General features: G+C 54.7%; 3 protein-coding genes across 26 annotated transcripts in view; 1 reads left to right on the top strand and 2 right to left on the bottom strand.

Moving 5' to 3' along the window:
* Nucleotides 1-3,460, bottom strand: part of LOC102529257 (mitochondrial inner membrane m-AAA protease component AFG3L1-like) — a 34,589-nt gene extending 31,129 nt beyond the window's left edge. For 13 of the 20 annotated variants that reach the window (XR_012062943.1, XR_012062940.1, XR_012062942.1 and 10 more), the window contains exons 1-2: nucleotides 3,307-3,460; nucleotides 1,396-1,576 (exon numbers count right to left, since the gene is read on the bottom strand). The gene's annotated coding sequence lies outside the window, so the exon portion shown is untranslated. The remainder of the gene's footprint in view (nucleotides 1-1,395; nucleotides 1,577-3,306) is intronic. The other 7 variants (XR_012062937.1, XR_012062934.1, XR_012062936.1 and 4 more) reach the window with 2 other exon arrangements.
* A 456-nt stretch (nucleotides 3,461-3,916) lies between these two features.
* On the top strand, nucleotides 3,917-8,414 carry CENPBD1 (Putative CENPB DNA-binding domain-containing protein 1). The gene has a single exon (XM_031671856.2). The coding sequence runs from the start codon at nucleotides 4,178-4,180 to the stop codon at nucleotides 5,807-5,809; it is 1,632 nt and encodes a 543-aa protein (XP_031527716.1). The 5' UTR covers nucleotides 3,917-4,177; the 3' UTR covers nucleotides 5,810-8,414.
* Nucleotides 8,415-8,997: 583 nt separating this feature from the next.
* On the bottom strand, nucleotides 8,998-23,902 carry DEF8 (differentially expressed in FDCP 8 homolog). 5 transcript variants are annotated; one of them, XM_015246263.3, is made up of 13 exons: nucleotides 23,799-23,894; nucleotides 20,940-21,016; nucleotides 19,807-19,940; nucleotides 18,978-19,075; nucleotides 17,439-17,588; nucleotides 16,155-16,296; nucleotides 14,796-14,960; nucleotides 14,051-14,178; nucleotides 13,757-13,870; nucleotides 13,036-13,116; nucleotides 12,209-12,349; nucleotides 11,999-12,108; nucleotides 8,998-10,920 (listed from the first exon to the last, which is right to left on the bottom strand). In XM_015246263.3, the coding sequence occupies exons 3-13, from the start codon at nucleotides 19,928-19,930 to the stop codon at nucleotides 10,818-10,820; spliced, it is 1,356 nt and encodes a 451-aa protein (XP_015101749.1). In that variant the 5' UTR covers nucleotides 19,931-19,940; nucleotides 20,940-21,016; nucleotides 23,799-23,894; the 3' UTR covers nucleotides 8,998-10,817. The 5 variants fall into 5 exon arrangements, with proteins under 5 accessions (XP_015101749.1, XP_072802986.1, XP_072802985.1 ...); XM_072946885.1 differs by lacking the exon at nucleotides 23,799-23,894 and adding an exon at nucleotides 23,028-23,074; XM_072946884.1 differs by lacking the exon at nucleotides 23,799-23,894 and adding an exon at nucleotides 21,227-21,275.
* Nucleotides 23,903-26,528: the final 2,626 nt, after the last annotated feature.

Raw genomic sequence — 26,528 nt, 5'->3', positions numbered from 1 at the left:
TTTCACCGTCTTCAACGATATATCAAAACCATAAATATGTAGAGGTGACCCAGAAACAGGATGAGCTAAATGTAACTCAGTGTGGAAGCTAAGGCGGGGCACAGAGCCTCCTGGTCGTGCACCCTGTCCCCAGTTCCCCACTACGGAGGATACAGAGGAAGCCACACTCAGTTCCCATAAGCCTTGTGCTGTCAGTGATGCAAGGGGAAAGACAGGTACCTCTGGATGGTTCTGAACACAGCCACTAGGAAAATGACGGCGGTCTCGTCTGCAGAGCCAGCTGCTGAAAGCAGGTTCCCTGGAGGCATTGAAACTCGAGAGACAATTAGCTGCTTCTGCAATACCATGGGGCATTTTCTCACAGTGGCCATTACAGGTTCAAAGGGGCCAGGATTCGGGCTGAGGTATAACCCGGACGCCCTTGTCTATCATATGATTCAAACAGGATGAGTGGAAAATAAATTCAATGTAGAAATGCATGACAAATTTTCATAGCTACAGCTGTCAAACAAAAGCACACTAATCACCTCTTGCCCAAGGCAATTTTGCTCACTGAAAATATTACAGCCTCAAAAAAAAAAGTTACTCTAACATTAAAATCATGTGAAATTTAAAAACCAAAGGGTACTACAATTTATCTTTATTCAGCCAAAGATAAGTGTTTTTGTCAGGAAAGCAAACATTTTTCCAGACCCTGTATTTTCTTTAGTCCTCAAAGTGGAAAATGACAGCTTTTACCAAAAGCTGCTAACAGTACTTAACACCAGTCAAGGACAGGACTAGAGACATTTCAGTTTCCACTATTGTAGAAGAAAGCCACCAGAGCAAAAGCAGGCACAAGAAAAGCCACCACACTGAAAAGACAGAACCAACCACACTCACAGTGCTGACTGTGCTCAGAGAAGTCCAACCCAGCCGCAGATCGGGATGGCCCCAGTGTTTTATCCTAATGAAGCCGGGTCTGCGGGTGACAACTGTGTTATTCCAGCCATGCTGTCTTTCACGGTGAGGCAGTGCACTCTTCAAAGTAAACTCATTCCCTAATGATTAATTTGCTACTAAGACAAAGTATTCAAATACGCCTATCAAAGACCAGAAGAACTAAAAAGTAAGGTAAGCTATGAGAAAGATGTTAAAATCGGGGAAAATCTATGCAGGGGGACTCAGAAAGAAGCCACAGGTAACGGTGTTGGGGATCCTGAAACTTCTGCACTGGGAATGAACCTCCCTGCTGCAGCCAGTCACCGTGCACAGCAGAACGAGGACCTGACGTCACAGAGGCACGTCACCGGGAAAAGAGATTTAGATGAAGGAGCACAGGTCCCTAGGCACCGGATGTGCGCCAGGTGCTTCTGTCACCTCCTCCGACCCTCAATGCCCCTGCTGAGAAAGTACTTGCCACTGTTCCCACTGCAGGGCAGACAAGCAGAAGTGCAGAGCGGTCCACAAGTGCCTGAGGTACGATAACCCAGAGCCGGAGGTACACAATGAGGACTCTGGTGCCCAAACCTCCCAGGTCTCTCCAGAATCAGCGCGATGCAGGTGGCTCGACAGCAGTATCAGGTGGTCTACAACCCTAGAGGTACAAAGGACGACACTTCAGTACCCAAAACTTTCCAACTCTTTTTCTTTGAGATCTAATCCTTTTCTGATTAGTCAGGGGACCACATTCGGTAGGCTGCAACTCTCAAAGACAGGGGTCTACTATCCATTCTTGGCATTTGGTTTAGATGAGCTTTCTAAATTGGTCTTTGCATATGCAAAGCCAAGACATGAAGCTGGCTCAGCAAGGCTGCCCCATTGCTGACAGGCAAAGCACCACTGTCCTTTCTGCGCCAGATCACACATCAAGGGACCCTGGTCTGTGTATCAGAGTCACTCACGTGCAGCCTCATCAACCCTCGTCCACCTGCTGGCGAGCCACCGCTCAGTACCCTCCTCCCTTCAGGAGCCGACTATCCCACCTGAGACAAAGTGGCATTCATTCTCCTCCACTCCCTTCTCTTCATTCTCACTGCCTTTGCTCTATCTTCTCTTCCTTCACACCTCGTATAACCACCTTCATGCTATATACGTGCTTGTTGTCTGGTTCTCCCTCTTGGGTGGCAGGGGCAGTGCAGGAAACTCACTGAATGAAAAAATACCTGCACAGAAGCTTCCATAACATAGGGTTCCACCTGATGTGTGCAGACTGCACGGGTATATCTTTTACCTACAGTGCTGACTGCTACTTCGCCCTCAGCCTTTGCATGGCCCCTCAGCCTACAAATCACCAAGCCCTCAAAGCAGAGCAGTTCACCGGGCAGAGCCCTTGCCTGTCCTGCTCACCATGATGTCACCCAGCTAGGAGACTCAACAGATGAATAACAGAGTCTGGGAAGGAACTCAAAAATCATCCAACTTCTTCCCTTCACAACCAAAACCACTGAGGTCCTTCAATGTGACAGCACCCTAAGGCTATATCAATACAAAAAAGAAAAAAGAAAAAAAGCAACCGTAAAATGTGGAATAATATTTCACAGTACCGAACCCAGGGGAGGGCGTACAGTACAGAAGTATCTAAAAGTGAAGAGGCTGGAGCAGCAGCCGACCAGCTGCGGTCTTATATTTCCTCTTCTATAAAATGGGATTATACAAGCGCCTACCTGCAGTATGGTTATGACTCAAATAAAATAATTCCTGTAGAGCCCTTAGCACGGAAGCCCTCAAACAGTGTAAGCTATTATTACAGTGATGGAACTGGGCTCCAAAAACGATGAATAACAACTATGTTAACACTTTATAAAACTCCTTCATGTCCATCTTCATATAGGAGAGCAACTCTGCGAGACTGACAGAGCAGAGGTAGTACTACCGCTGAGCCCAGGAGGACACCACTTCGCAGTCGGAGCGAGTGCCCGAGAAGACAGGGCAGGTTCGCAGTGGAGCGAGGCTTGAACGCAGTGCACTCAACGTGGGGCTCCTTGGGGAGGGCAATAAGGAGGCAGGGGCAGCGGGAATTTTCCAAGGGCGGAAGGCGCCGCAGGGAGAAGGGCGGGGGCTCAGAGAACAGAGGGAGACAGGTTCCGGCCAGGGGCAGCCGCCTCGGCCGCAGGGACTGGGGAGGAGCCCGGGGCCGCACGGCCGGACGTGAGGTCGCAGCCCCTCGGCTCCCGGGCTCCCCTCGCGTTCTCTCACCGTGTTCCTGCACGGCGCCCCACCGCGCCGGCCGGCGCACCTGGATGGCGTCACCGCGGCGACGAGCGCGGCCGCCCCCCCCACTCCCGCCCCCCGGATCCGGCGGGGAGCCAGCACCTCCCCGCTCACCTGCCGGGCGGTTCCGAGGGCCCTCGAGCCTGCCCGGGCCGTCCTGCCGCCTCGCGGGCCACCGCCGCATCGCCACAGCACGGCGAGCGGCCCGGCCACCGACATGCCGCCAGCCACTGCAACATTTCCACCCCTGACCTCGCGCCGCTCGGGCGCGCGCAGGCGCAGTATTGCGGCAAATAGGTCATAAGGCGCCACGCCCCCGCGCCGACCTCGGCGAAGCCTCACGCGTGCGCAGTAAGGACAGGGCGCGCTCCCGGGGCCTCTCGTTAGGTGTCTACTCTATTGCCCGACTCGTTAGGATACGAACGTGAGCGCTGCTTGCCCTGCCCAGACAGCTGGGCGCCGGAACCCCAGTGGCCGGCTCGAGCGAGGCGCTAAGAGGATGGCCAGCGGCCCGAGACTTATTTTAAATCGGGCATCTCCAAGAACACCCATTTCTGGGGTCCTCCCTGGGAAGCGGCTCACAAAGCGAAGGCCGGCGGCGGCGCGCTGGCGTGCTTTCCTGAGCTCCCTCCGGGACCTGGGAGCCTGTGCGCCGTGCGCCGCCCGGCGGCGCTATTCTTTTGCACGGATTTCTGTGTTCTGCATCACGGAGGCACACGCCAGTTTAGATGTGCCTGCTTTCCAGGAATTCGGACACTGATTGATACTGGAGGCCCACACTGCCCAGGGCAGAATGAACTGCTCTGTTTCTGGGCAGCGTGGCTAGGCAGGCCTGTGGTGACCCTTTCCCGTGTCCGAGGACGTCAGCCTGCGCCTCCTCGAAGCCCCATTTTCGCTTTCCCTAGTTCTGCAAGGGAGCATAGAGGAACCACAGGCTTTCTTGCACCGGGGACTGCTGTCATTTCAGTACATTTTGGAGGCAGAGATGCCTAGGAAAAGGCCCCTAAATGCAATGGTCACCCCGAGTGCCAAAAGGGAACGGAAGGCAATTACGCTCGACATAAAATTAGAAGTGTTAAGACGATTTGAAGTGGGTGAAAAGCTCAGCCAAATTGCAAAGACCTTAGGCCTCGCTGTCTCCACAGTGGCAACGATCCGAGATAATAAAGAGAAAATCAAAGCGAGTTCACAAATAGCTACTCCCTTGAGAGCCTCTCGATTGACTCGCCACCGAAGTGCAATCATGGAGACCATGGAGCGCCTATTGCGTGTGTGGCTTGAAGACCAGAGCCAGCGAAACGTGCCCGTGAGTGTCGCAGTTATTCAGGAGAAGGCTAAGAGTTTGTTTGATGACTTGCAGCGTGAACAGGGTGAAAGCTCTCAAACAGAGAAGTTTAGTGCAAGTAAAGGGTGGTTTGTGAGATTCAAGGAGCGCCATTGTTTGCCTCACTTCAAGACGAACCTCACAGCCGCTGGCAACAAGGATATCTATCCAGAAATACTGAAAAGCATTATCCAAGAAGGTGAGTACACCCCCCAGCAAGTTTTTAATGTAGATGAGACAGGTCTGTATTGGAAAAGAATGCCTGAAGGAACGTTCCTTTCAGTAGAAGAGAAAGCTGAGCCAGGCTTTAAGTCATGCAGAGAACGCCTGATGCTGCTGCTCGGTGGCAACGCAGCTGGGGACTTCAAGTTGAAGCCCTTACTGGTGTACCACTCAGAAAACCCCAAGGCTCTGAAGGGGTACTCCAAGCCCAATCTGCCAGTAATTTGGCGGTCAAACAAAAAGGCCTGGGCAACCAGGAGCATCTTTCATGAATGGTTTACGTACTTTTTTTGCCCTGCAGTTGAAAAATACTGTGCCCAAAATAATCTCACTAACAAAGCACTGCTCATCTTAGACAGTGCACCGTGCCACCCAGTAAATTTGAGCGATCTGTCTGATAACGTGAGAGTGGAATATCTTCATGACAGTACAGCTGACCTGATCCAGCCCATGGGTCAAGGTGTAGCCTCTGCCTTCAAAGCTCATTACCTGAGAAGGACTTTTGAGCACATCCTAGAAGCCACAGATGGGGAGGATACAGCTATAATCAGGGAGTTTTGGAGAAACTACAACATCATGGATGCTGTGGACAACATTGCAGTAGCTTGGGAGGAGCTCAGACCGGCAACAATGAATAGCGTGTGGAAGAAGATTTGGCCAGAGTGTGTTCAGTTCCAGAGTGTTTCCCAAACAGACAACATTGCACAACTTCGACAAAATATTGTGACCCTTGCCCAGAATGTGGCTCTTGGAGAGGTGCTGGGAGCTGCGGTGGACCAGCTGCTGTGCTCCCATGAGGAAGATCTCTCGAATGAGGAGCTGATGCAGCTGGAACAGCAGCCGGCAAGAGAGGAGGACAGTGACGATGCTGCCCCTGTCCTGCGTCAGCTGACCACCACAGAGCTGTCGGCCGCCTTGTCACATTTCGAGGCGGGCCTGCAGGTCCTCACCAGTGGAAGCCCCGGTGATGAGTGGACGCTGCAAGTTTCAAGAGCAGTCAGTGATGCAATCACCTGCTACAGGGAGCTGCACAGTGAGAAAGAGCGGCGCTCAAAGCAGCAGCTGTCCTAGTCTGTCTTCAGGGCCTGTGACCTCGGTGGGTGAGGCCAGCCACGCCTCCGCTCCCAGATCTGTAACATCCCTGGAAACCCTGTTTCTGGTATTTTCATTTTGACACTTGAGAGCATCAACTTTTGTCATAAAAATTTTACTTAAATATGTGCTCGAAAAAGGTTGCATAAAAGAATACCGAGGAAAAGTTATTTAAAGCAAACTATGAGGAGACTAGCCCTGCTGGACATTAAAACACACCATGAAGCGTCTGTGATTAAGTCTGTGTAGTATTTCGATCTGTAGAGTAAAACAGCAAGTCCAGAGATAGATACAGATAGGCTTTTTTTTTAATAGTGCAGGATAACTGGTTAAAATTTGGAAACAGTTAATTCATATCTCACAGCACACACAAGAATAAAGAAACAGATGAGGGGTCTGAATGTAAAAACTGACACCCAACAAGTACTGCAGAACACACACACGAATGCCTGTCCTGTTTGACACAGGTGTGGAGGAAGACTTTCTATGACTCAAAATCCAGATGAAATTTTAAAAGATGAATCAATTTGACCATATGAAAATATAACAGAACAAAACATTTCCATGAGAATAAGATACTACAAACAAGGCAACTGACACCAGGAAGAAAATATCTCACAGGCAATGGGCTAATATCGCTGATACATGAAGAATTCTTAAAGACTGAAAGGAAAATAAATACCAAAAATCTAATAGAAAAGTGGAGTGAAGATGTAATTCATAAATAAGTTAGATCTCGAAGCCTAAGTTTGACCTCAGTCAGTCAGAGAAATGCAAATTAAAGCTACACAGATACCACTTTTCATTAATCAAATAATCAAAGAGTATGAATACACATACTGCTGGTGGGGTATCAGGTACCCTCATTCATTACTGGTGGGAAAGCAAATTGGTACATCTCTTATGGACGTGCATCAAACACTAATAAAAAATGGATTTTGTAGGATTTAGCAATCCCGATTTTAGGATTTTCCCTGATGATACACCTCCAACAAAAGAAAATATATAAGCACAGATTATTTGTTGCAGCCTCGTTTGTGACTGCAAAAGACAGCCTGCTAGTCTCATGCAGTAGTCAAACGTGAAACGGCAGCTCCACACAATGGAATATAATGCAGACATAAATGATGATGACTGCGGTAATGACAGAATAAGAAAGAACTCAGTTGATATGGAGCAGTTTCCAAATCTGTTGATTGAAAAATGGCCACACATAAAATGTTCTGTGGAAGAAGGAGAAGTAAGAAAATATACAGGTATCTTAGTCATTTGTACAAAAAGAAACATGGGAAGGAGAAATCAAAGACGAAAGAGATGGGTTGCAGGGTAGGGGTGACACCTGACTATCGTGAAGTTTTTTTTATAAGAAAACTTATAAAAAGTTCTGACTTTGGGAACCACGTCACTGTATTGCACAAACAGAAGTAAACAAGGACAGGGAAATACAATGGAATATACAAACAGAACATATTTCACATGAGTTACACACCCACAATGAAGGGGAGAAACACCCCCAGTGCATTTTGACTGTGTGCCCTCAGGTAAAGACAAAAAAGAACTGTAAACACATAGTAAACGCTAGTCAGTGGTTGTCCACTGGCACAGGTCAGCAATGCCGAAGGCACTCTGCTCCAGACTGAGCAAACAAGTACGTTATGGATAATGGAGCCAGGTTTCTCAGCATAAGCAAGGAAATTCCAAATATGAAAAAGGGAAAGAATGAACCTTCTTTTGAAATTCTGAGTGTCAGGGTGAACTCCAGGAGGTACTAGGGCTCCTTGGAGAAATGACTGGTCTCAGGGCTGGGACTGAGGAAATTACAGAGTAAGCCTGGAACGCCTTGCTGCGCTAGACTAAGCAAGTGCCTAACAAAAGACCAGAACGTGTCAGAAGGGCACAGGAGACAGGCGGGTCACAGCGTCTCCAGGAAGGGGACAGAGGGCACGCTGAAGAGCATCACTTCTGTGAAGGTCCTGCTGAAAGTGCAAAGCTTGAATGCCATCAGGAAATCCCACACTGAAGGACAGTCTTCAAAATAACCAGCCTGTGCTTGTGTGAGGGTCACCTACCTTCGCGGGTTAAAGGCTGAAGACAATGCAGTGAATGGCAAACTGAACAAGGTCTGATGTAGGTTTTTGGTACCGGATTGATGCTAACCCGACATTATGGCCGCAGTGCAGCCCTATAAGGTAATGTCCTTGTCTGGGAGGGATACACAGAGAGCGCCAGACAGCTCCATAAAGGAACTATGTGGAATGGGGCGAAATGCAAACATTTAGAGAATCCAGGAGACGGGTACGTGGGAATGTGTTTGCAACACTCCGGCAAAGCTACATTTGTTAAAATTAAAAGGTTGTAAGAAACGGCTGTTTCATAACCTGCAGGGGTGGGTGGAGACTGCATCGTCCACCTGCTATCGAAACGTAGCTCTAGAGATTTGTAGTTGGAGGCGTGTGCTCACGTGTGCCAGCACCGGCCCACCGACGGCAGACACCTTTCCTCCCACCCTTGTGCCTGTGCCCCCTGGGCTCTCTGGCTTTCTTAGCCTGGTTGCGGGTGATGTCTACAGACACCTTCTTAAAGCACATTCCTGACATTTTCTTTGAGAGCCTGGTCAAAACTATAGACTCCCATCCCCATGGGAAAATGTATTCACTCAGAGGTTTGAATGTAATTTGGGAGGGGTATGTGGCTCTCCTGAAGTCCCCAGGGCAGTGGGAGGGGGTCTGAGTTGCAGTGAGGGCCCTTTCAATGGTCTAACTTTCAAAGACAAAAGAGGCTTCCGGGAGCTGAACCTGTGGTCTGCGTGACCGGCTACCCTATCATCGCTTACTTTGGGTTAACAAGACAGTCTTTCCACCAGGAGGATTCTGGAAAGAAGACAGCTTCTATTTACTGAGCATTCTTTGTTCAGGCTGGGCTCAGTGCTTCCTGGAAGCCAAACAACCCCTCAAAGGATGTGTTTTAGTGCATTGTACAGAGGAATTGGAGGTTGGGAGTAGTCAGCACCCGCAGGCCCAGATCTGACACCCACATATATGGGGCTTCCCAAACCAGATATTTGACCCCTCTGGATGGGGAAGGCTGTGGGCTTTCATTAAACCTTCAGTTGCTTTGTGTGTCAGCGAACCCTGCCTTGTCCCCGATTCACCACACACACCACAGTCTGGAGAACACAGATTTAATGAGACAGCAGCTGCAACTCTGGTACAGCTGGGTGAGCCTCCTGCTCTCCCCTTGGTGGGTTCTTGCTACCATGGTGTGGACTCAGAACGACCCACACGTGAGTCTGTTTAAAGAATTTGTCATCCAGAAGGGTTAGGTGGAAAAGAGGTATTGGGGGAGGAGGTAATGTGGGGGTGGTTAAAACAAAATAAGGGCCAGCTTCGTCCCGCAAATGCCAGCATCCTAACATTTCTTATGGACACAGTGATTGCAGCTGGAACAATATGGTGTTGATTATACAGTAAATTCAGGAATAACCACTATCCCTACGACAGCAGTGAGAGATGTGCAGATCTAGGGGTGCAGGGAAAGGGCATCTTGCCTTTCACTCCCTCTTCAACCCGAGAGGAAGGGGGAGCAGGTTTGCTTCTCACTGTGACACAGCGAGGCTGTGCTGAGGCAGATCGGGACAGACAGCAAGGGGACTGCCTTAAGCCACAGTGTAGGGTTTTCCCGGTGGTGCAGAGGGGCAAGGGCGGGGGGGGGGGGATGGTGCTGTATTTGCCCACCCTCTCGTATCAGCCAGTGAGCTAAGCTGGTCTTTTTGCTGGCCAAGCCTCTCCTCTTGGGCTTCCCAGTTAAAAGCCAAGTGGCCCCCACCTGTGTGTGTCAGCCATGGGCGCTGACAGCCAGGCACCATCCAGAGCAAGGAGAAGGGCAGGAGAGACTGGGGAGCCGTGTCCTGAAACGTCCTCTTCCTCTGAGCCTTCCCTGGACGGCAGGGTGTCCAAAGCAAAAAGCATCCCTACCAAACGCAGCTCCCCCACTAGGTATCTGTGGGACAGTCCTCCGTCTCGGGGTCCCTCTGTCAGCTGGAGGCAGGGCCTTGCACACTCTATGCCCCATGTACAAGGCTTCTTGCCTGATCTCAGGACTCCAAACAAAAGGCCCCTGTTTGGGGGTCTCTGAGTCCTCTGGAGCCCCTACAGGCACCGTGGCAGCAGGGTGGAGCTCCTCAGGCAAACCTGATCCCGAGAAACGCCTCCCGGACCTGCTACAACCAACCCGTTTGCCGAACCTTACCCTCCACCCTGACCCCGGGGGCCCAGTCCCTGCTCCACACCTGGAAGCAGGGCAGCTGCTTTGGGTGGGACCCCCAGCCACCCAGCTTGGAGCACCAGGGTCAACTGGGCTGGGACAAGTTGGGGGCAGTGGCCGGTCCACCCAGGGGTAACAGCTCAACGGCCCCTTCCTTCCGTGTTGTATAGGAAGAGCCGATAACTGCTGGACCAGCCCTGCCGAGGAGGACCCTGAGAGAGAACCTCGGGAGGCTGGGCAGGGCCTTTGGGAGACGGTTGTGAACAGCCCCAGCCGAAGACAACCAGAGGTCCCCAAAGAGACAAGGGACCAGGGAGAGGGAGCCTCCAGGCAGAATCCAAACCAACCCCCGCAGGTGGAACTCAGGCCAAGGCACCACTGGTTGCCAGCCACTCCCCCAGAGCCCTCCAGGATTCCCAAGGCCCAGCAGCCTTGGCCCCAAGGATGTGGGGGTCTCTTGGCCAAAGGGGGATGAGAAGAAGTTGTCTCCCACTCCCCTCCCCTCAAAACCCTGTGGGGGTGGGGGCCAGGCACACTCACAGCCAGGCAAGGCCACCCCCAGTCCCAGGAAGTGCCAGGAGGAAGACGGTCCTTGTGGCGCTGGCCCAGCAGCGGGGAGAGGTCCAGGGGCAGTACCCCAGGGGCCTCCGGAGCACAAGAGACACCTCAGCTGGCCAGCGACCAACAGGAGGGGCACCAGACAGGCCCAGGAGGGGTTCCGTAGCTAGGCATCCGCGTCGGGACCGGGCTGCTGGAAAAGCGACTGCTTCCGCAGGGTGAGGCGGGCGCACCTCGGGCATGTGGTGGAGTTGTCGTAGTAGCAGTCCCTGGGGGCGGGGGGGCAGGGTCAGCCCGGGAAGGGCAGGCTCTCCAGACGCGAAATTCTGCCCGCGCCTTCCACAGGCTTCCCAAGCCAGGCCCCAGTAGCCCCTCTACAGACGGGGAAACCGAAGGGGTTTCTGCCAGCAGTCGAAAGCGGAGGCCTGCACCCAGCTGTGCCTGCCAGGCACCTTCCCTGGCGCCTCCGCATAGGGTCCACACGCCACCTCGCAGCCATCAGCCAAGCAAGGTTCTGCTCAGAGCTCTTCCCAGCTCGGCTTCCCGGCCGGTTATGACCACTGCGCAGGTGCCCACGGCCCCCCTGGCCGGTTTACACTTTTTGAAAGGGGCAGAGCAATATTTAACTCATGTCAGACACCAGGCAAACTGCTAGCTCGAGGGAGTCCAGTTTCAACATCAGTTTTTGCTACAGTCCTTACTGTAACTGAGTCCCAGCTCTGCAGACCTATGAAGTCAGCAGTTTCCATGCTGAGCAGCAAGTACCAGGCAAAACCCAGTGTGGACAGATGATGGGGTGGTGGGGGCTTGTCGAGTCCAGCGTGACAGGTCGTGCGGGGCCAGCAGGTGCACATATGTTGGTAACTGTGCTTAGAGAACTCAGATATCTTTCTTCCAATTTGTGTGTGCTATTTTTCCAAACGTCCACTCAAGTCTTTAGAACACAAATGCTAAAGTTGTTTTAACCTAAGTACTTAATAAACGAAAATGTTAGGTATTTCTTTTAGCCGAGGGATGTTTGGAAAAAAATCACAAGAACTAGAGAGTTTAGGAAGCTCTGGCACCCACTTGACCTCAGTTCTGGTGGAGAAGGGGAGTGAGCTGGATTCATGCACACGTGGGGTCTGGGCTGGACACCCCTCCCTCACCCACAGGGGCTCATTCCCAGCAGAAATTTCAGTGCAGTCTCAGGAATCAGGGTCTAACTCCGTATCTCAGGATTCAGGCAAAAGGATTTGAAAACCAGGTGGCAAAGACGGAACCCAAATGTCTCCCTCTCTCCCTCTCCTGTGCCTATCAGAGGGAGGGCCGGCACTTGGCCTGCAGATGGAGTCGTGCCATACCAACCTGTGGAAGACGGCGGAGCAGTCGGTGCACACAGACGTGTGGCTGTCGAAGGGGAACAGCACATCGCCCTCTCTGCAGAGCTCACACACAAAGCCTTTGGCCTGGCACCGCTGGGGACAAGGGGGAGGTCAGCGCCTGCTCCCGGGGCCCCTGAGGCTGGGCACCCTGGGCACGCTGCCCTCCCGCCCTCGTCTGCAGTGGGCGGCCTACCTCGCAGTCCAGCTTGATGTGCTTGGCGAAGAGCGTGTGGGTCTCTGCCAGCGAGCAGCCCAGGCGGCCCGTGTGTGCGTCCAGCAGGTCCTGCACGGAGTACATCTCGTCGTTCTCCACAAAGTGCTGCCGGTCCTGGAGCTGCGGGCCCAGCATCTGTGACTAGGCGAAGGCCCTCCCACTGCCCACACCCCGCCTCGCCCAGTGTGTGCCCTGGGCTGCTCACAGGAGCGACTGGCCTCAGTGCTGCCGGGCCTGGGCCCCACAGGGCCCTTCAGCCATGCCAGCTGCTCTGCGGTGCCCAAAACCCCGGGCACACCCCACCTCTGCCAGGCACCTGCTCCCATCCCTGAGCCCCCTTCCCTGCTGTATCTCGTCCACACACCTCACCACCCCCAACACACTGCTGCTTATTTTTCTTGTCTTCCCAACCCCAAGGACAAGGAGCCTTCCTGCCTATTCTCTTCACTGCCCTGCAGCATCCAGACGGTGTCTGCCCACAGCAGGCACTCAGTGAATACTTGTTGAACAGATAAATAGGTGAGCTTTGAAAAGTGTGTTTTATGGTCAAGCTGGCCCAGCAGGCCACTCCATGGAGACTCACACCAAGGCTGCAGCATGACACCTGCTCCTCTCAGAGTCTGTCACTCCGATGTAACCAGAGGACAGTTCTGTGGGTGGAAGGCCTGTTTGCTTACCACAGGTGTTCCCTGGGACAGTGCGGACCCTGTGCTCCAGGCATAACACACACAAGTCAAGCCATGGCCTGGTCTCTGTCTCCCACCTGCCCATCTCTGTGGACCCCCCACCACGGCCAGCAGTCTGACCTGCAGGAGCAGACGCGCTGCCATGGCCTCCCTGCAGGTGATGAAATACGGCTTCATGAGCAAGATGTCCTGGCGCAGCTTCTGTGGATGAGAGGGGCAGGGGCCGTGCTGGGGCCTGTCTGTGTGGCCGGGGGGCTGGCCCTGCAGGACTTTATCTCACCTTACACTCTGTGTCAGTAGGGGACAGGAGGTGCCTTTACATCCCCAGGACAGTCCTAGATCTGACAGCTTCAGCCAAGCGCAAGTTCAAGCCATAGTGTGCTGTGCCTCAGTCTCCTCCCCTTTAAAGCCAATCCTTCTCATCACCCCATCTAAGGCTCTCTCACCTGCCCACAGCCCCACCCCACCCTCCTGCTGCCTGGCAAACAGGCTCCTGAGCACAGACTGGAGATGGCTGTAAAGTGGGCAGTACAACACTGGAATTCAAAGACAAGGACAACAAAGAAGAGGAACACACAGTATGTCAATGGTGCTGCACATCCGCAGGGTGGATAGAATGTATTCAAGTTAACTTCACCTGCTTTTCATTTTTTTAGTGTGGCTACTGGAAAATTTAAAATTGCCTCTGAGCCTTGCATCATCTTGTGACTGGACGTTGCTTTAGCAACTTTAGCCCAAAGGACCGGCAGGGCCCTGCTAAGCCTAAGCAGGTGGCATCTCAGCTCCCGCAACACCCGGGGAGAGCTCGGTTCCCCCAAACCCGCCCCCTCCCCGGCCTCACCCGGATCTCCACCAGCTCCTCCACGTAGTTAAACAGCAGAGGGTTGATCTCCCGGAGCCGGAGCACCGGCCTCGACACCATCAGCGCCAGGTAGCGCATGCTGCCGCGGGACACCTGTGGGCGGACACGTGGCACCTCCAGCGCCCAGCCCCGCCCAGGGAGAGCCACGCTGCCCACCCCACGCAGGCCTGCATGCCGGCTCTACCCCCTCGGGGCCACGCCCCCCCTCACCCAGCCGTCAGCCGGTGCGGGAGCTGGACCCCCAGGGCCGTGCCCCTGCGCTCCCAGCCTCACCTTGCGCGGCTCGAAGTCCCAGTTGTGCACCACGCGAGCTGGGATGACGGCCAGGTCATTCCAGTGGCAGTGGCTGCAGTAGTACTGGCCGGTGTAGTCGCACTGACGCGCCTCACTGGGTACGCCCCCTGCGGAGGGGGCAGGTGGTTACAAAGTCAGGGATACCTTCAGGGTTCCTGCCACACCACCCAGCCACTCAGGGTGCCGCATCACGTGGTGCAAGGTCCCTTCCCCCAGCTGCGCCCAGGCCACGCGGGGAAAGAGCCAGATAGGCCAAGGGTTCGACCCTCCAGACCCAACATCCTCTGCTAAGCTGCCGGATCTCAGCAGGTCAGGGCGCCTTGCTTTCCTGTTTTCTCATCGGTAAAATAGAACAATAATAGGACTCCTGCCTGGGACAGCTGTGGGCATCCCAGGAGCTGACATCAGTCTACTTCTAGGAAGAAGTCCTGATACGCAGCATGGAAGTGACTACTGTGAGATTTTCCCATTTCTGGGACAGTGGGGCCACACATGGGAGGCTGAGTGCAGCCCAGCCCTGCTGAGACTCCTAGTTGACCCTGGTGGGAACCTCATTCCACTTCAGTGGGAAGTGGAAAGGTGCCAGTAGCAGCCCCTCGTCTCTTCCCAGGGAAGGGAGCGGGGACACCGGTCATGCCACCCTCAGGCATCACGCTCATCCAGTTTCTTCGTCCGCTGTTGGCAGGGCTCTGTGCCCTGCGCCCGCCCCTCTCACGGCACTCACGCAGAGAGATGGGGGCCCGGCACTCGGCGCAGCGGTAGTCCTGGCTATCCAGCCCTGCCTCGGGGCAGATGCTCAGCTCGTACTCGGCTTGGTGGCTGACTTTGGAGCGCACGCAGGGCTTGGAGATGAGGTTCAAGCACTTGCTGTGACAGCGGTAGTAACACCCTGGGGGAGGGGGAGAGGCCCAACAACGCGCCTCTTAGAAAGAGGAGTCCCTCCTGCAGCCCAGGCTGACTGCGGGTTCCCCAGAGGGGCTCTACTCCAACTCCCGGGCGGATCCAAGAGCTGCTTCAGGCAGCACTGCGGGTCCTGAGACTTCAGAGACCCTCAGTCCCCACCCCAAGCTCCGCACTGATGGTAACCGCAGACCTTGCCCCTCAACTCCAGACTCAAGTCTAGGGGCCCGTGTGCCATTCCCACCTGGAGGCCCAAAGGGCATCAAACCCCAGATATCTAAATGGAACCTGACTCTTCCTTACCAAACCCACCCGAGTCTTCCTGTCTCAGAACCCAGCAACTCCATCTTTCCACCTGCTGAGACCGGAAATCATGAGCTCATCCCGACCCCTCTCACACCCACTCTCAGTCCTTCGCTAGTGCCGCACTTGGCCCCTTCGCATCCCCAGTTCCTCACCCTCACCAGAGTCCCTCATCTTCCATCCTTCAGGCCATGCTTCGCTGAGCAGAACCTCCTGCACCCACCCGGGGCGCCCAGTGCACTTCCCAGCCCATCCCTACCACACCCCGCTAGCCACACTGCTTTCTGCTCCTCCCTGAAGACACATGACAGACACTGACCACAGGGCATTGGTACACACAGCTCTCCTGCAGGAAGGTTCCTTCCCAGATATAGTCCTGGTTTGCCCCCAGGCTCCAACTTTTTGCCTAACGTCGCATGATGCCTGTTCATTTCACCTAAAGTAGCACGCATCCTGCTCCCCGTCACGTGCTCTTCCCTTCCCTTATTTTTCTTCACTATATGGTCTAAAACACCGTTTCATTTACTTGATTTCTCCTCCAGAACAGCCCGTCCAATGGAATTTTCTGCAGTGATAGAAATGTCCTCTCTGAACTGTCCAACATGGTAGTCACCAGCCTCATGTAGTTACTGAGTACTTGGAATATGGGTTGTACAATGGAGGGACTGGCTACTTACTTTATTTAATTTAAATTCGAATAGCCACATGTGGCCAGGGGCTGCCATGCTGGAAAGCGCAGTGTGGACGTGAGCCCAGTGAAGGCAGGTGTCTGCGTCTTTCGTCCCACAGGGCTCCGTAGACACTAAGAGTGCCATAGAGAATCCACCCTCCCCTGGGGACCCGGACCACCTGCCCAGGAGCAGGTCTGGCCTCAGCCCACCTGTGCAGGTGTACCAGGTCTGAATGAGCCCCCAGATGATGGCGTTACACTTGTCACAAGTCTGCTTGACGCTCTTGCTCTTCTCCTTGCAGAAGCGGTGCTCGAGAAGGACTCGGATACTGGGCTCATCTTCACTGGGGTCCTGGGGAAGGGGCCAAGGGGTGGGTCACAGGTGAGCCGGGTGGCAGCTCTCTTTCCGTCTCATGAGCCCCTTGATTTACTTCTGCAGGCACCCTTTGTAGCAGAGGTTGTGAATTTGCCCCAGTGCCACAGTCCCTTCCCTTTATGGCAGAACACCCCAGTTATCAGTCAGGCCGGGACTACCCAGACTACAGACGACCTTCCCCGACATTGCCTGAACCTAGGTGCTGCCCTGGACTGTGTTAGGGCCAATGGCACATAAGCAGGAATGACAGGGCCCTGGCTGCCCTTCCCACATTGCTTTTGCTGGCTAAGTGCAAACCCAAGTGTGGTGGTAGGCCATCCTGGACTCCCTCCAGGGACTGAAGGGGGAACAGAAAAAGAGGACCTGGGGTCTCCAACACCATTAGCTGCCATTAGGCCCTGGGCCACCTGCAACATCTCTACATGAGTGAAACTATACATCCAATTTCTTCAAGCCACTGTATTTTGGGGTGTCTTACCTGTGCCATAGCCTTATCTATACTCTTTTTTCATTTTTCTTATTGAAGTATTGTTGATTTTCAATGTTGTGTTAGTTTCTGGTGTATAGCAAAGTGATTCAATTGTACATATACATATATATGTGTATATATATGTGTGTGTGTGTGTATATATATACACACACACATATTCTTTTTTTAGGTTCTTTTCCATTAGCCTTACCTATATTCTAATGAATATTCCACTTTCTAAATTCCCAGGGACTGATGAACCAGTGCAGGGATACGGTGGCGGCCAAGCCAAACACAGCACTGACTCAAGGCCAACATGATGGACACCTGTGGCTCTTGGCCTCCAAGTTCCACCACCCCTTCAGTTGCCATCTCAGGAACCCTTTAGGAAACTGCCCCCACTCTAGGTCACGTGGGTCAGGGGGACTAATGCACCTACTTGCGCCCTTGGGCAGACACACAACCCAGGACTGGCCAGGGTCAGACTCGTAGAGAATCGGCCTATACTCGGGGTGAGGGCCGTCTCCCCCAACCAGCCTTCCTAGGTAGGCTCTGCCTCACCCTCGCAGCCCAGAGGCAGCCCTGGGCCTCCAGGTGTGCACCTTCCAGCCCAGCTCAGGCTGCCTGTGTACTGGGGGCCAGCACCCACCTTCAGCTCCTGGAGCTTCAGCCGCAGGTGGATGAGCCTCACCACAGCATCCTTCTGCTTCTCTGAGTGCTCAGGCAGCTCCAGAATCACCTGCTTGCACTCCTGGATGGCCTGCCGCAGCTGCTGGATGTCAGAGGCCAGGAACAGGCCCTGCTCGGGGGGTTGGCAAAGAGGGGACAGTGACAGTGAGATGCCCCCTGCATGCTGTTCTTACTGGCCAGGCCCAACATCATAGGTGACTGGACCCAGGCAGACCTCCCTGCCCCTCGCTCACCCACATGACCCAGAGGGGCCCAAGGACTTGCTCACAGGCAGAAACCATCCACACTATCCGTCCCCTCCCGGGGCCTGTCCACCCACAGGCTTCTGGAGACCTAACTCAGGAAGTTTTCAAAACACACTTCCTTCTTTTAGAAACCCAGCCGCTTTTCTGGCAATGCTATTTTGTTTACTTTGACAGAGCTTCCTCTTGGTTCAAAGTAGGGGAAATGACACTCGTCTGTCGGGAAGGATAGGAAGTGTCCTCTGGTTGAATCCCCAAGCTCAGAGACACCCCAGGCACCCACCCAACCCCAGCCCCAGAAAAGCCCCTAGACTCAGGGGAAGGGAGACAGTCCAGGTCTCAGAACTGGGGCCTGGGGCTGACATCCCAGAAAAGGGACGTCGCTGCTGTCAGGATTCAACCTCTTCCAACACACAGAGGCTCCAAGAGACCAGGCAAAGAGGAGGTGACACCCCTCTTGGAGATCAGTGCATGGCCCACAGGAGGGGCTCAGAAAGGTCATAATAAAGACGAAAAACACAGAAGTGAAATAGATATCTGTACCAGCAAAACGTGAAGCGTAAAGGCCGCATATAAAATGAACAGCAAATTAGAACTGGGGGCTCTGGGTGAGTATTTTTTAAGCCGTATTTAAATATGACTATAATGTTTCTCTCAAATAAAAGTTGGAGATAGTTTTTATTAAAAAAAAAAAAGAAGAAGAAGAAGCAACATTTCCATGGAACCAAATACATAAAGCAGACAAGGGGAGCCCTGCCTAGCTGGGTGGGTGATGGGAGGGGGCAGGGGGCTTTCCCCCCATCCTGCCCCCTCCCCCCGCAGCATGTCCACAGGGTTCCCTAGAACCCCAGATAGAATCAGCTCTCACTTTTGCTTTTTTTTTTTTTTTTAAGAGGCACTGGGGATTGAACCCAGGACCTCATGCATGCCAAGCATGTGCTCTACCACTGAGCTCTTCCCTCCCCACCTCACGTTTGCTTCTTAGGAAGCCGGGAGCTTAGGTGAGGGGAACAGCCCTCTGGGAGAATAGCCGCCCAGGTGTGCAAACCCCTGGTGTAGCCTGTCACCCCTGGCACTCAAACAGATTTGAGGGTGGAAGCCAAGTGTCATGTGCGCCTCGGACTCAAGGCCCAGGAGCCCCGGCTGAGGAGGATGTGGCCCCACTGCCCAAGGGTGGGGTGGCACAGAAATGTCTGGCTCCTCGCACTTTGGGGGCTCCCCTCACCCCTCTCCCTGCCGCAGGCCCCGAATCTTACCACAGGGCGGGCAAAGTGGTCCTCAGACAGACCGAGATCCATCGTGCGCTCGGGGCAGTAGAACTCCGGCTCCCCAGGGGGCAGCTCAGGCAGGGCCTCTGGAGCGGGTGCAGGTGGGGAGGGCGGCACAGAGAGGAAAGTCAGCCTGCTTTCCCCAGGAGGAGGCCAGGCAGCCCCCAGGGAGGCAGGGAGCCCACAGCAGGGCTGAGGGGAGCATGGCCCAGCCAGGCATCAGTCCTGTTGGCATCTGCAAAGGAACACATCTCCTTGTGCAGACAAGACAGAGCCTTCAAAACAGTATTACAGGAAGTAACCCAGTTTCTAAGGCACACGTCTCCTGTGTGTGTGTGTGTGTATGGTTCCAAGAAAGGTCACTGGAGGGCTACATGAATAATTCCTGAACCTCTGTGTGGACCCCAGGCTGCCCCTGCACACACACCCGGGGGCCCCAGCAGCCAGCTGGCTCTATCTGCAGTCTTGGGGCTCATGTCCCCCTGACCTCCAGGGGAGCTGGGGGAGTTGGGCCTCTGCACAGGGCGCCCCCTCTGCTGACCTCTCACCCACCAGATCTCAGCGCTGAGCTCATGCCCCCAGTGTTCCTGGAATGAGCACCTGCTGTGTGCTGGGCCCTGGGACAGAGCAGCGACAAGACAGTCACAGATCCCTGCCCTCAAAAGTGTTCATTCTAACAAGGGCGGAATGGGCGATAGTGATCTGTGCTGTGGAGGAAAGGGAAGCAGACAGCTCACTCCACGTGAGGAGCCACTCAGAGAGGACAGGGGCCGGTGTGAGGGGCTGACTGCCCACACAGGCCTCCCCCAGCACCCACCTTCAGAAGTGATGTCCGGGGCCTCCTCACCAGCCCCCTGCTCATGCTGCCTCGGCCCGAGCTGTTTGTTGAAGGGGTTGAGGTGGGCCTGCCGGAACCGGGCCAGCTTCTCGTCATATTCCATAGCACCCCACCTGTGGGGCGGGTGGGCAGAGATGGGCACCCTGCTGCCCACTCCCCATCCCTGTCCTCTTTCTGAGTTCCTGGGGTTTCAGAGGGGATGCCCGGCCCCTCTCACTCCCTCAAGAGGGTCTGGGTGGAACACCTCCACTCCACAGCCTCCATCGTCAGCCCCTCACCCAGGTTCCCACGGGTGGCCTCCCCTCAGTAAGAGCAGTGAAGTCCGACCCGCTGATGGGGCCAGCAGGGCTAGGAGAGGGACTTGACCTGCCCAAGGTGCCCAGCCAGGAAGTCTGGAACCCAGGACCCTTGCCCCCAGCACAGGACCCTCTGATCCCACTTGCCTCACTCAGACCCAGTCCAGCCATGCCCTCCCAGCAGAAGGGTCAGTGCTGACACCAGGGCCCGGGCCTGCCCTGCCACCAGCAGTGTGACCTTGGGCAGGGCCACGTCCTCATGCCCCATGGAGAAGGCCCCTGGAAGCTATTTTGTCACAGTGTGGCCAGGCCAGCACTTCCTTGGCCTGGGCTTCCACTGACGCCTCACATGGCCTGAGCCAGTGCGTGGCCTCACAGCTTACGAGCTCAGGAAACAGGCAGAAGTACCTGGTCCACAGCCCAGCCCTGCTTTCCCTGCCCAGAGCTCAGCAAACGGCAGACACACAGGGCTGATGGCTCTGGGAAGGAAGGGGCTTTGATGGAGTCTGCCACCCAGGTCCCCCTACATCACTAGGTGAGCCACATTCCTTAGCATCTCTCATAGGAGGTTGGACATACGTTTTTAAAACCTTTGTACTGAGTGCACAGGTGTTAGTTACTTCCCCTACACCTGGTTACAGTCTGAAATACTTTGTATTTGTAAAAGGCAATCCCATGATGCCTATCTGCCCCTCCCCAAAGAAGGGGAACTGAAACAGAGGGGAAGGCCCTGCTCAATGTCACCCCACACCCACCCCTCAAGTGCCACCTGCACCTGGGCAGGCACTCCCATATCACCTGTGGGCCCCATCCTACCTCTCTTTTTCCTGTGGTGGGGATGTGGGTTGGCAGGTCCAGTCTGGTAGAACCTAGTACCCATTGACTGAATGCTCCTGGTCAAAACAAAAGAGGACACAGGGGCCATGGGCTCAGTCCCCTCTCTTATCACGTGATGCCTCTCGGCAGCTCACAGAGAGGGCCCAACACCCCCCAGGTGTCGGGGCCACCGTGTCCCAGGAATCACCCGGAGTACGGAGAGATCCAGCTGTCCCCATGTTCACTAACCCCTTCTTCCCAAGTGGTGACAAAGACTCTTCGCTCACCAGGCTGTAGTCAGGTCCCAAACCTTCTCCTGGCCCATCGGTGCACTTCCTATAAAACCCAGTTTTAGCAAGAACTCTGCTAAGCCCCCACCGTGACATCTGATCACCCTCATATCTGACCGTGTTCCTCACGCTCCCACCCCAGCATCTCCCAGGTGATGTCTGATCACAAAGATCCTGTTAGGCCAGTTTAGCCAGAATCCCTCCTCTGGCCCTTTATGTTTCCTCTTAGTCATTGTCCATCCACTGACCCCACTTGCTTCTTGGCTGTAAATAAATCCCCATTTGCCGATGCTGTATTTGGAGCTGAGCTCAGTTCTATACCAGTCTCATTTCTCCTATTGCAATAAAATCTGTTTCCACTGCTTTAATGACTGACCAGGTCTGGCTTTTCTCTGACAGTGGGGAACTGTGATTCTCTACTCATCATTTGATTTCCCAGCCTCCCTGTAGCTAGATGTGGTCATATGACTATGTTCTGACCAATAGCATGTGAACAGAAAGATCTCGAGACTCCTGGTAATTGTTCTTAAAAGGAGGGACTGCCCCTGTTCAGCTCTTCCTGCCTCTTGCTGTGTGGGATGCAGATGTAACGGGTGGAGCTGGAGCAGCCACTTTGGGCTGCAACAGAAGCCCTGAGCTGCTCACTCCAGGCTTAATTTAAGTGAGACAGAAATAAACTTCTGTTTAAACTACTGTTATTGGGAGGAGGATTTCTGTCTCTAGCCATCTAAACAATCACCCCAAAAGCCTTGTGGTAATAAGACAAATTGGCCCTATTCAACTCCCAGCTCCGTCAGCTCCTAGTTGTGTGACCTTGGGCAAACGCCTAAAGCTTTTTTTGCATTTGAGTTCTCGTGTTTCAAATAGGGATGATAATAGTTCCTGCTGCACAGGGTTAACACAAAGTTCTGAGTACCCTGGACAGAAGTAAGTATCAGCTGCAACTTACCGTTATCATTGTTACTACTAAGAATCAGACAGCCCTGATTTAATTCTGCCTCTCCCAGTGACGAGCTACATGACTCCATTTCCTTGCCTATAGGAAAAGGGGAATGTCTACCTCCTGGAGCAGGTGGAGGGACCAAGCGCTTGTATGTGGCGGTGAAGCCTGTGACTCACAGTTGCTGCAGAGCAAACTGTCTCTGACATCACGTGATGATCAGCCCAACCCCACGAGACTGGAGGGTACAGGAGCCACCGCCAGGGGTTTCTCCCATGAAACATTCCAGCGGTTTACAACACGGCCAGAGGTGCTTGAAGGCAGAACACCTCTGCTCTTCCCAGCAGCTCTCCTCTGGCCCATAAGTTCCCTTGGTAGCAGCACCTCTCATTAACTTCCTGGTGGGCAGTGCCAGTCCCAGGCCTGGCATAGAGGCCATGGATGAGTGAACGAATGGGGTCACTTGACCTCTCCCAGCCTCAGTTTCTCTCCTGCCAAGTTGGAGAATTTCCTTTAGGGCTTCTGAGGGCAGGCAGATGCTGTCCTAACACCTGGGACCAGCAGGTGCAGCCTGCAGCAGCTGACTTTGAGGAGAGCACCAGCAACCTTCACCACCCCACCAGGCTCAGCCCACAGAGGGCCCTGCACCCAGAGTTCAGGCTTGGCCTCAGAGAGGAGCAGGCAAGAAGGTGCAAAGTGAGGGGAATGGAGGAAACCCACTCTTCCACTGTCTGACTCCTCTGGAGACCTCCTAGCACAGGGACAAGGACTGCACTTAGCAATGAAAGGCAACCCCAGAATAAAGCTCCCAGCACATGAAGGGACATTGGATTGAAGCTCAGCTGTGCTCGAACCAACCTCCCGTGTTCTGCCTCCATGTTCTCCCATGTTCTGTGGCCACCAAGAGGTCCTGCCATCACCCCAGCTGCCACCAGAGGCCCCTAGACTTCTCCCTGGAGAGCGCTGGGGAGAAGGTACATCCTGTCAGCTCATACCTGGAGGGAGGCCTGCTGAGACCCGCAGGGAGCAAGGCAGTGTATACTGTCCCTTAAAGGGGGGTTGTTTGCCACTGAAGCCTAGCAGCGTGTCCACCCCCGCCTCAGGGAGGAGCCGCCCCAAAACCGACCTCCTCCAGCTTCACCCACAACAACAACATCATACACTCTGGGGACCCTTGCTAACTGGCTCCGCACGGGGGCAGGTCCCTTGCACCATGTCCACCCATTTCATAGATGAGGAGACAGGCCAAGTAGCCCAGCACCAGCTCAGGATGGGACGGCCATGGGTGTCCCCTCAGGCCTCATGGATCCCACAGACAGTTGACGGCCGGAAACGGTGACAGTGTCATCTGAAGGGGGCCAACTCCCAGCTAAACCCTGTCCGAACGGGGTGCGGTGCAGCTCTGAGCCCGGGTAAGGAATCCAGTGGGTCTGAATCCTGCTTTGCGCCAGGGCCGGAGCCTTGAATGGATCCCTCACCCCTGCTCCCCGGTGTCCGCGTCAGGAGAGGAGGCTCCCCGAGCTCCGGGCGTGGCGGGTCGAGTGAGCTCCAGGGCTGAGCGTTCCCGTTCCCTCCACCCAGAACCCCGCTGCTCCCCAAGTCACCCGCGCTCCACCGTCCGCAGCTCACCTGGCGCTGCCCTCGCTACATTGTATCCATTGCCCACCTCGCTACGTTGTATCCGCCCCGCCGCCCTCGCTGCGGAGTCTCCGCTGCCACCCGCTGCTGCCACCTGCGGCTGGGAGGCTCACGACACGCCGGCCGGAGTCTGCGCGTCCCGCCCCGGGCCCCTGCCTGGAGCATCTGGGTCACGTGGTCACTTGGACCAGGGAAGCCCAGGTGGGGGCTTCAGTAGAGGGTTTCCACTCAAACGTCCACATCTACTTTAATCCTGCAGCTCCCCGGGAAATGGAATGCTGGTTAGCCCCCAAGTCCTGATCTGGGGTGGATGTCACCACATCCAGGCCACAGGGACCTGATTAACTTTAGCTCTGCCTGACTCCACCCTTCCCCCAAACCCATGCAGCCCTGGCTCACCCTCTGCTCCCCAGGACCCTACCCCACCTCACACCTGTGCTGGCAGTGACACCTGCCCCTGGTGACCTCTGCAGGCTGGGCTTCATCTGCATTCAATCTGTGTCCTCTCTCATTTATTATTATCTGAGCAAGTAGCTTTCAAAGAACTTGAAGATCAGCAGTCTTCTTTCAAATGAATCTATCTGGAATTCTGACTCCCGAAACACAAGTGGGACATGTTCTTTGCAGCTGGGGAATGTGCCCTAGAGAGGGGAAGTGACCTGTCACATATTTAGGGGCAGAGGTGAAGGTCATCTCCATTCGACACTCCTTGTCCCCCTTCTCAGGCTGTCATTGTCCCCAGGGGAGGTGGGAACCTTGATGACTCAGTTCCCATTTCCTCCATTCAGACTGTGGCCCTGCCCCTTGCGGCGGGGTCTGTCTCCAAGCCTCGGTTTCTTCATCTGTAAACATCTGCCTCACAAGTTTGTCCTGACATGTAACCTGCTGGATGAAGAGCTCAGTATGGAGAGGCACCTGGGATGCCTGGCTCCCAGGACAGGCCCAGCTGCGCAGCTGCTGGGTGCCCCAGTCTAGGATTACCAGACTTCGTAACTGAGGAATAAGTGCTCGGTATAAACATGCCCCCACGTGGTATGTTGCCCATTCTTTACCTGAAATTCCAGTGTGACTGGGCATCCTGTGTTGGCTCTGGCAGCCGTACCCCCGAGAGTGAGGCCTCCTCCTGGCCCCTGAGCACCCCAAGTACCCACCAGGCAGAGGGTGCAGGGTGGTGCCTGGGTGTGCCTGGTCTGGACACCCATGGCTCTTCATCCAGCCTGAAAGGGACAGGTGGGCCTTAGGGCAAAGGGGCCAGCGCGGTCCTTGACGGCGCAGGGCCATTCTGAGCCCTTCTGGGCGTTTCGTTTGAGACTGACTGGCTCTTAAGTTGTCTTCTTCTGCCCCCTAGAGCCCACGCACCCCTGCAGACAAAGCCCCCGCAGTGATGATAACAGACATGCAAGAGCTAACACTGTGGGCTCCTGCCGTGTGCCACACGCTGTTAGCCGCTTTCCATGTGTTCCTGCTTCCGGGTGTGTGTGACAACCCACTCTGGTGTGCGGGGACACAAAGCACAGCCATTCTTCATGCGCAGGGGTGCCATGGGCTGGGAGTTCACTCAGAGCCCAGGGCCTGTCTGCCGTGCAGGGGTAAGGAGTGAGGACGTGACTGAGGAAGACAGGAGAACTAAACTGCCCCCCCGTGAGAAAGGGAGCTAGAGGCCCCCATCAGGGGAGGACCGGCGTCAGGAGGGGAGGGAGGGCTGGAGAAAGAAGGAGTGGGGCCCCTCACGCGGAGAGGAACTCTGGGGAACAGCAGAGATGTCCTTGGGGCTGGACGTGCTAGCTGCCTCCCCAGACCCCTGCCAGCACTGTCTGCACTGCACGTTAGTGCTGGGGCTGGGTTGTGGTCTAGGGGGGAAGCCAGGATGGCCCAAGGAGACCAGCTTCATCTGAGTAATGTGAGGTAGGACAAAGTTCTCACGGATGTAGGTGCTTAGGAAGGAAATGTGATTTGGGGTCTCTTTAAGCAAAAAAAAGATATACAGAGGGCCGGACATTGGCTCAGCTCTGCCAACAGGCAGACACCTCAGTTCTTTGAGACTTGTTGCTTTGCCTGGGAACCTTGTGACCTCCTTGTAAAGGTTAAATGAGGTCCATATCTTGAGCTCTCAGGAGAGGCCGGGTAAGACCGTAAGACCATGGACCCAGGGCCAGCATGGACACTCATGGGCATCTCACCTCTTTTGGGGTCCCAGAGCCATCTGAGAACCTGAGCTGCAGACACCTCTTCCCCCTCCCAAATGTGTGGAGGCAGCAGCCTTGTGAGGCCCCTGTGGATGTGGGGTCGGGGCCTTCATTATACAGTGGGAAGGGACCAGCACGGGACTCAAACCCCCACCCACAACAGTCACACACACTGTAGCGTGGTCACCTCCTGTGCGAGGTGGGTGAGTGTAGCAGGTGTGGTAGGCTTAGAGCTGGCCCGGGACCAGCTCCTGGTGGACTCGGAATGCATCGGGACCAGAGCCTGGGATGTGAGCCTCTCAGAGCTTCAGTTCCCTGGTCTAGATCAGCCCCATCAACCTCCCTTCTGCACAGGTATCCACACAGAGGTGCAGGGGTGCTTTTATGTCCCAGTGGGAGCTGGGTTTGATGAGACCCAGGGGCTTCGAGGAGTGGGGTGCATGTGGGGAGGCTGGTGGAGAGGGTCTGGGCCCACCCAGCTCTGCGAAGGCTCACATGGGCCCCAGGCAGCCAGCGCCTCTCTGGGAACCCACTT

The sequence above is a fragment of the Vicugna pacos genome, chromosome 21 (genome assembly GCF_048564905.1).
Source record: "Vicugna pacos chromosome 21, VicPac4, whole genome shotgun sequence".
NCBI classification, from domain to species: Eukaryota; Metazoa; Chordata; class Mammalia; order Artiodactyla; family Camelidae; genus Vicugna; species Vicugna pacos.
The sequence above is the reverse complement of the archived record's forward strand: the minus strand, read 5'-3'. Positions and strand labels throughout refer to the sequence as shown.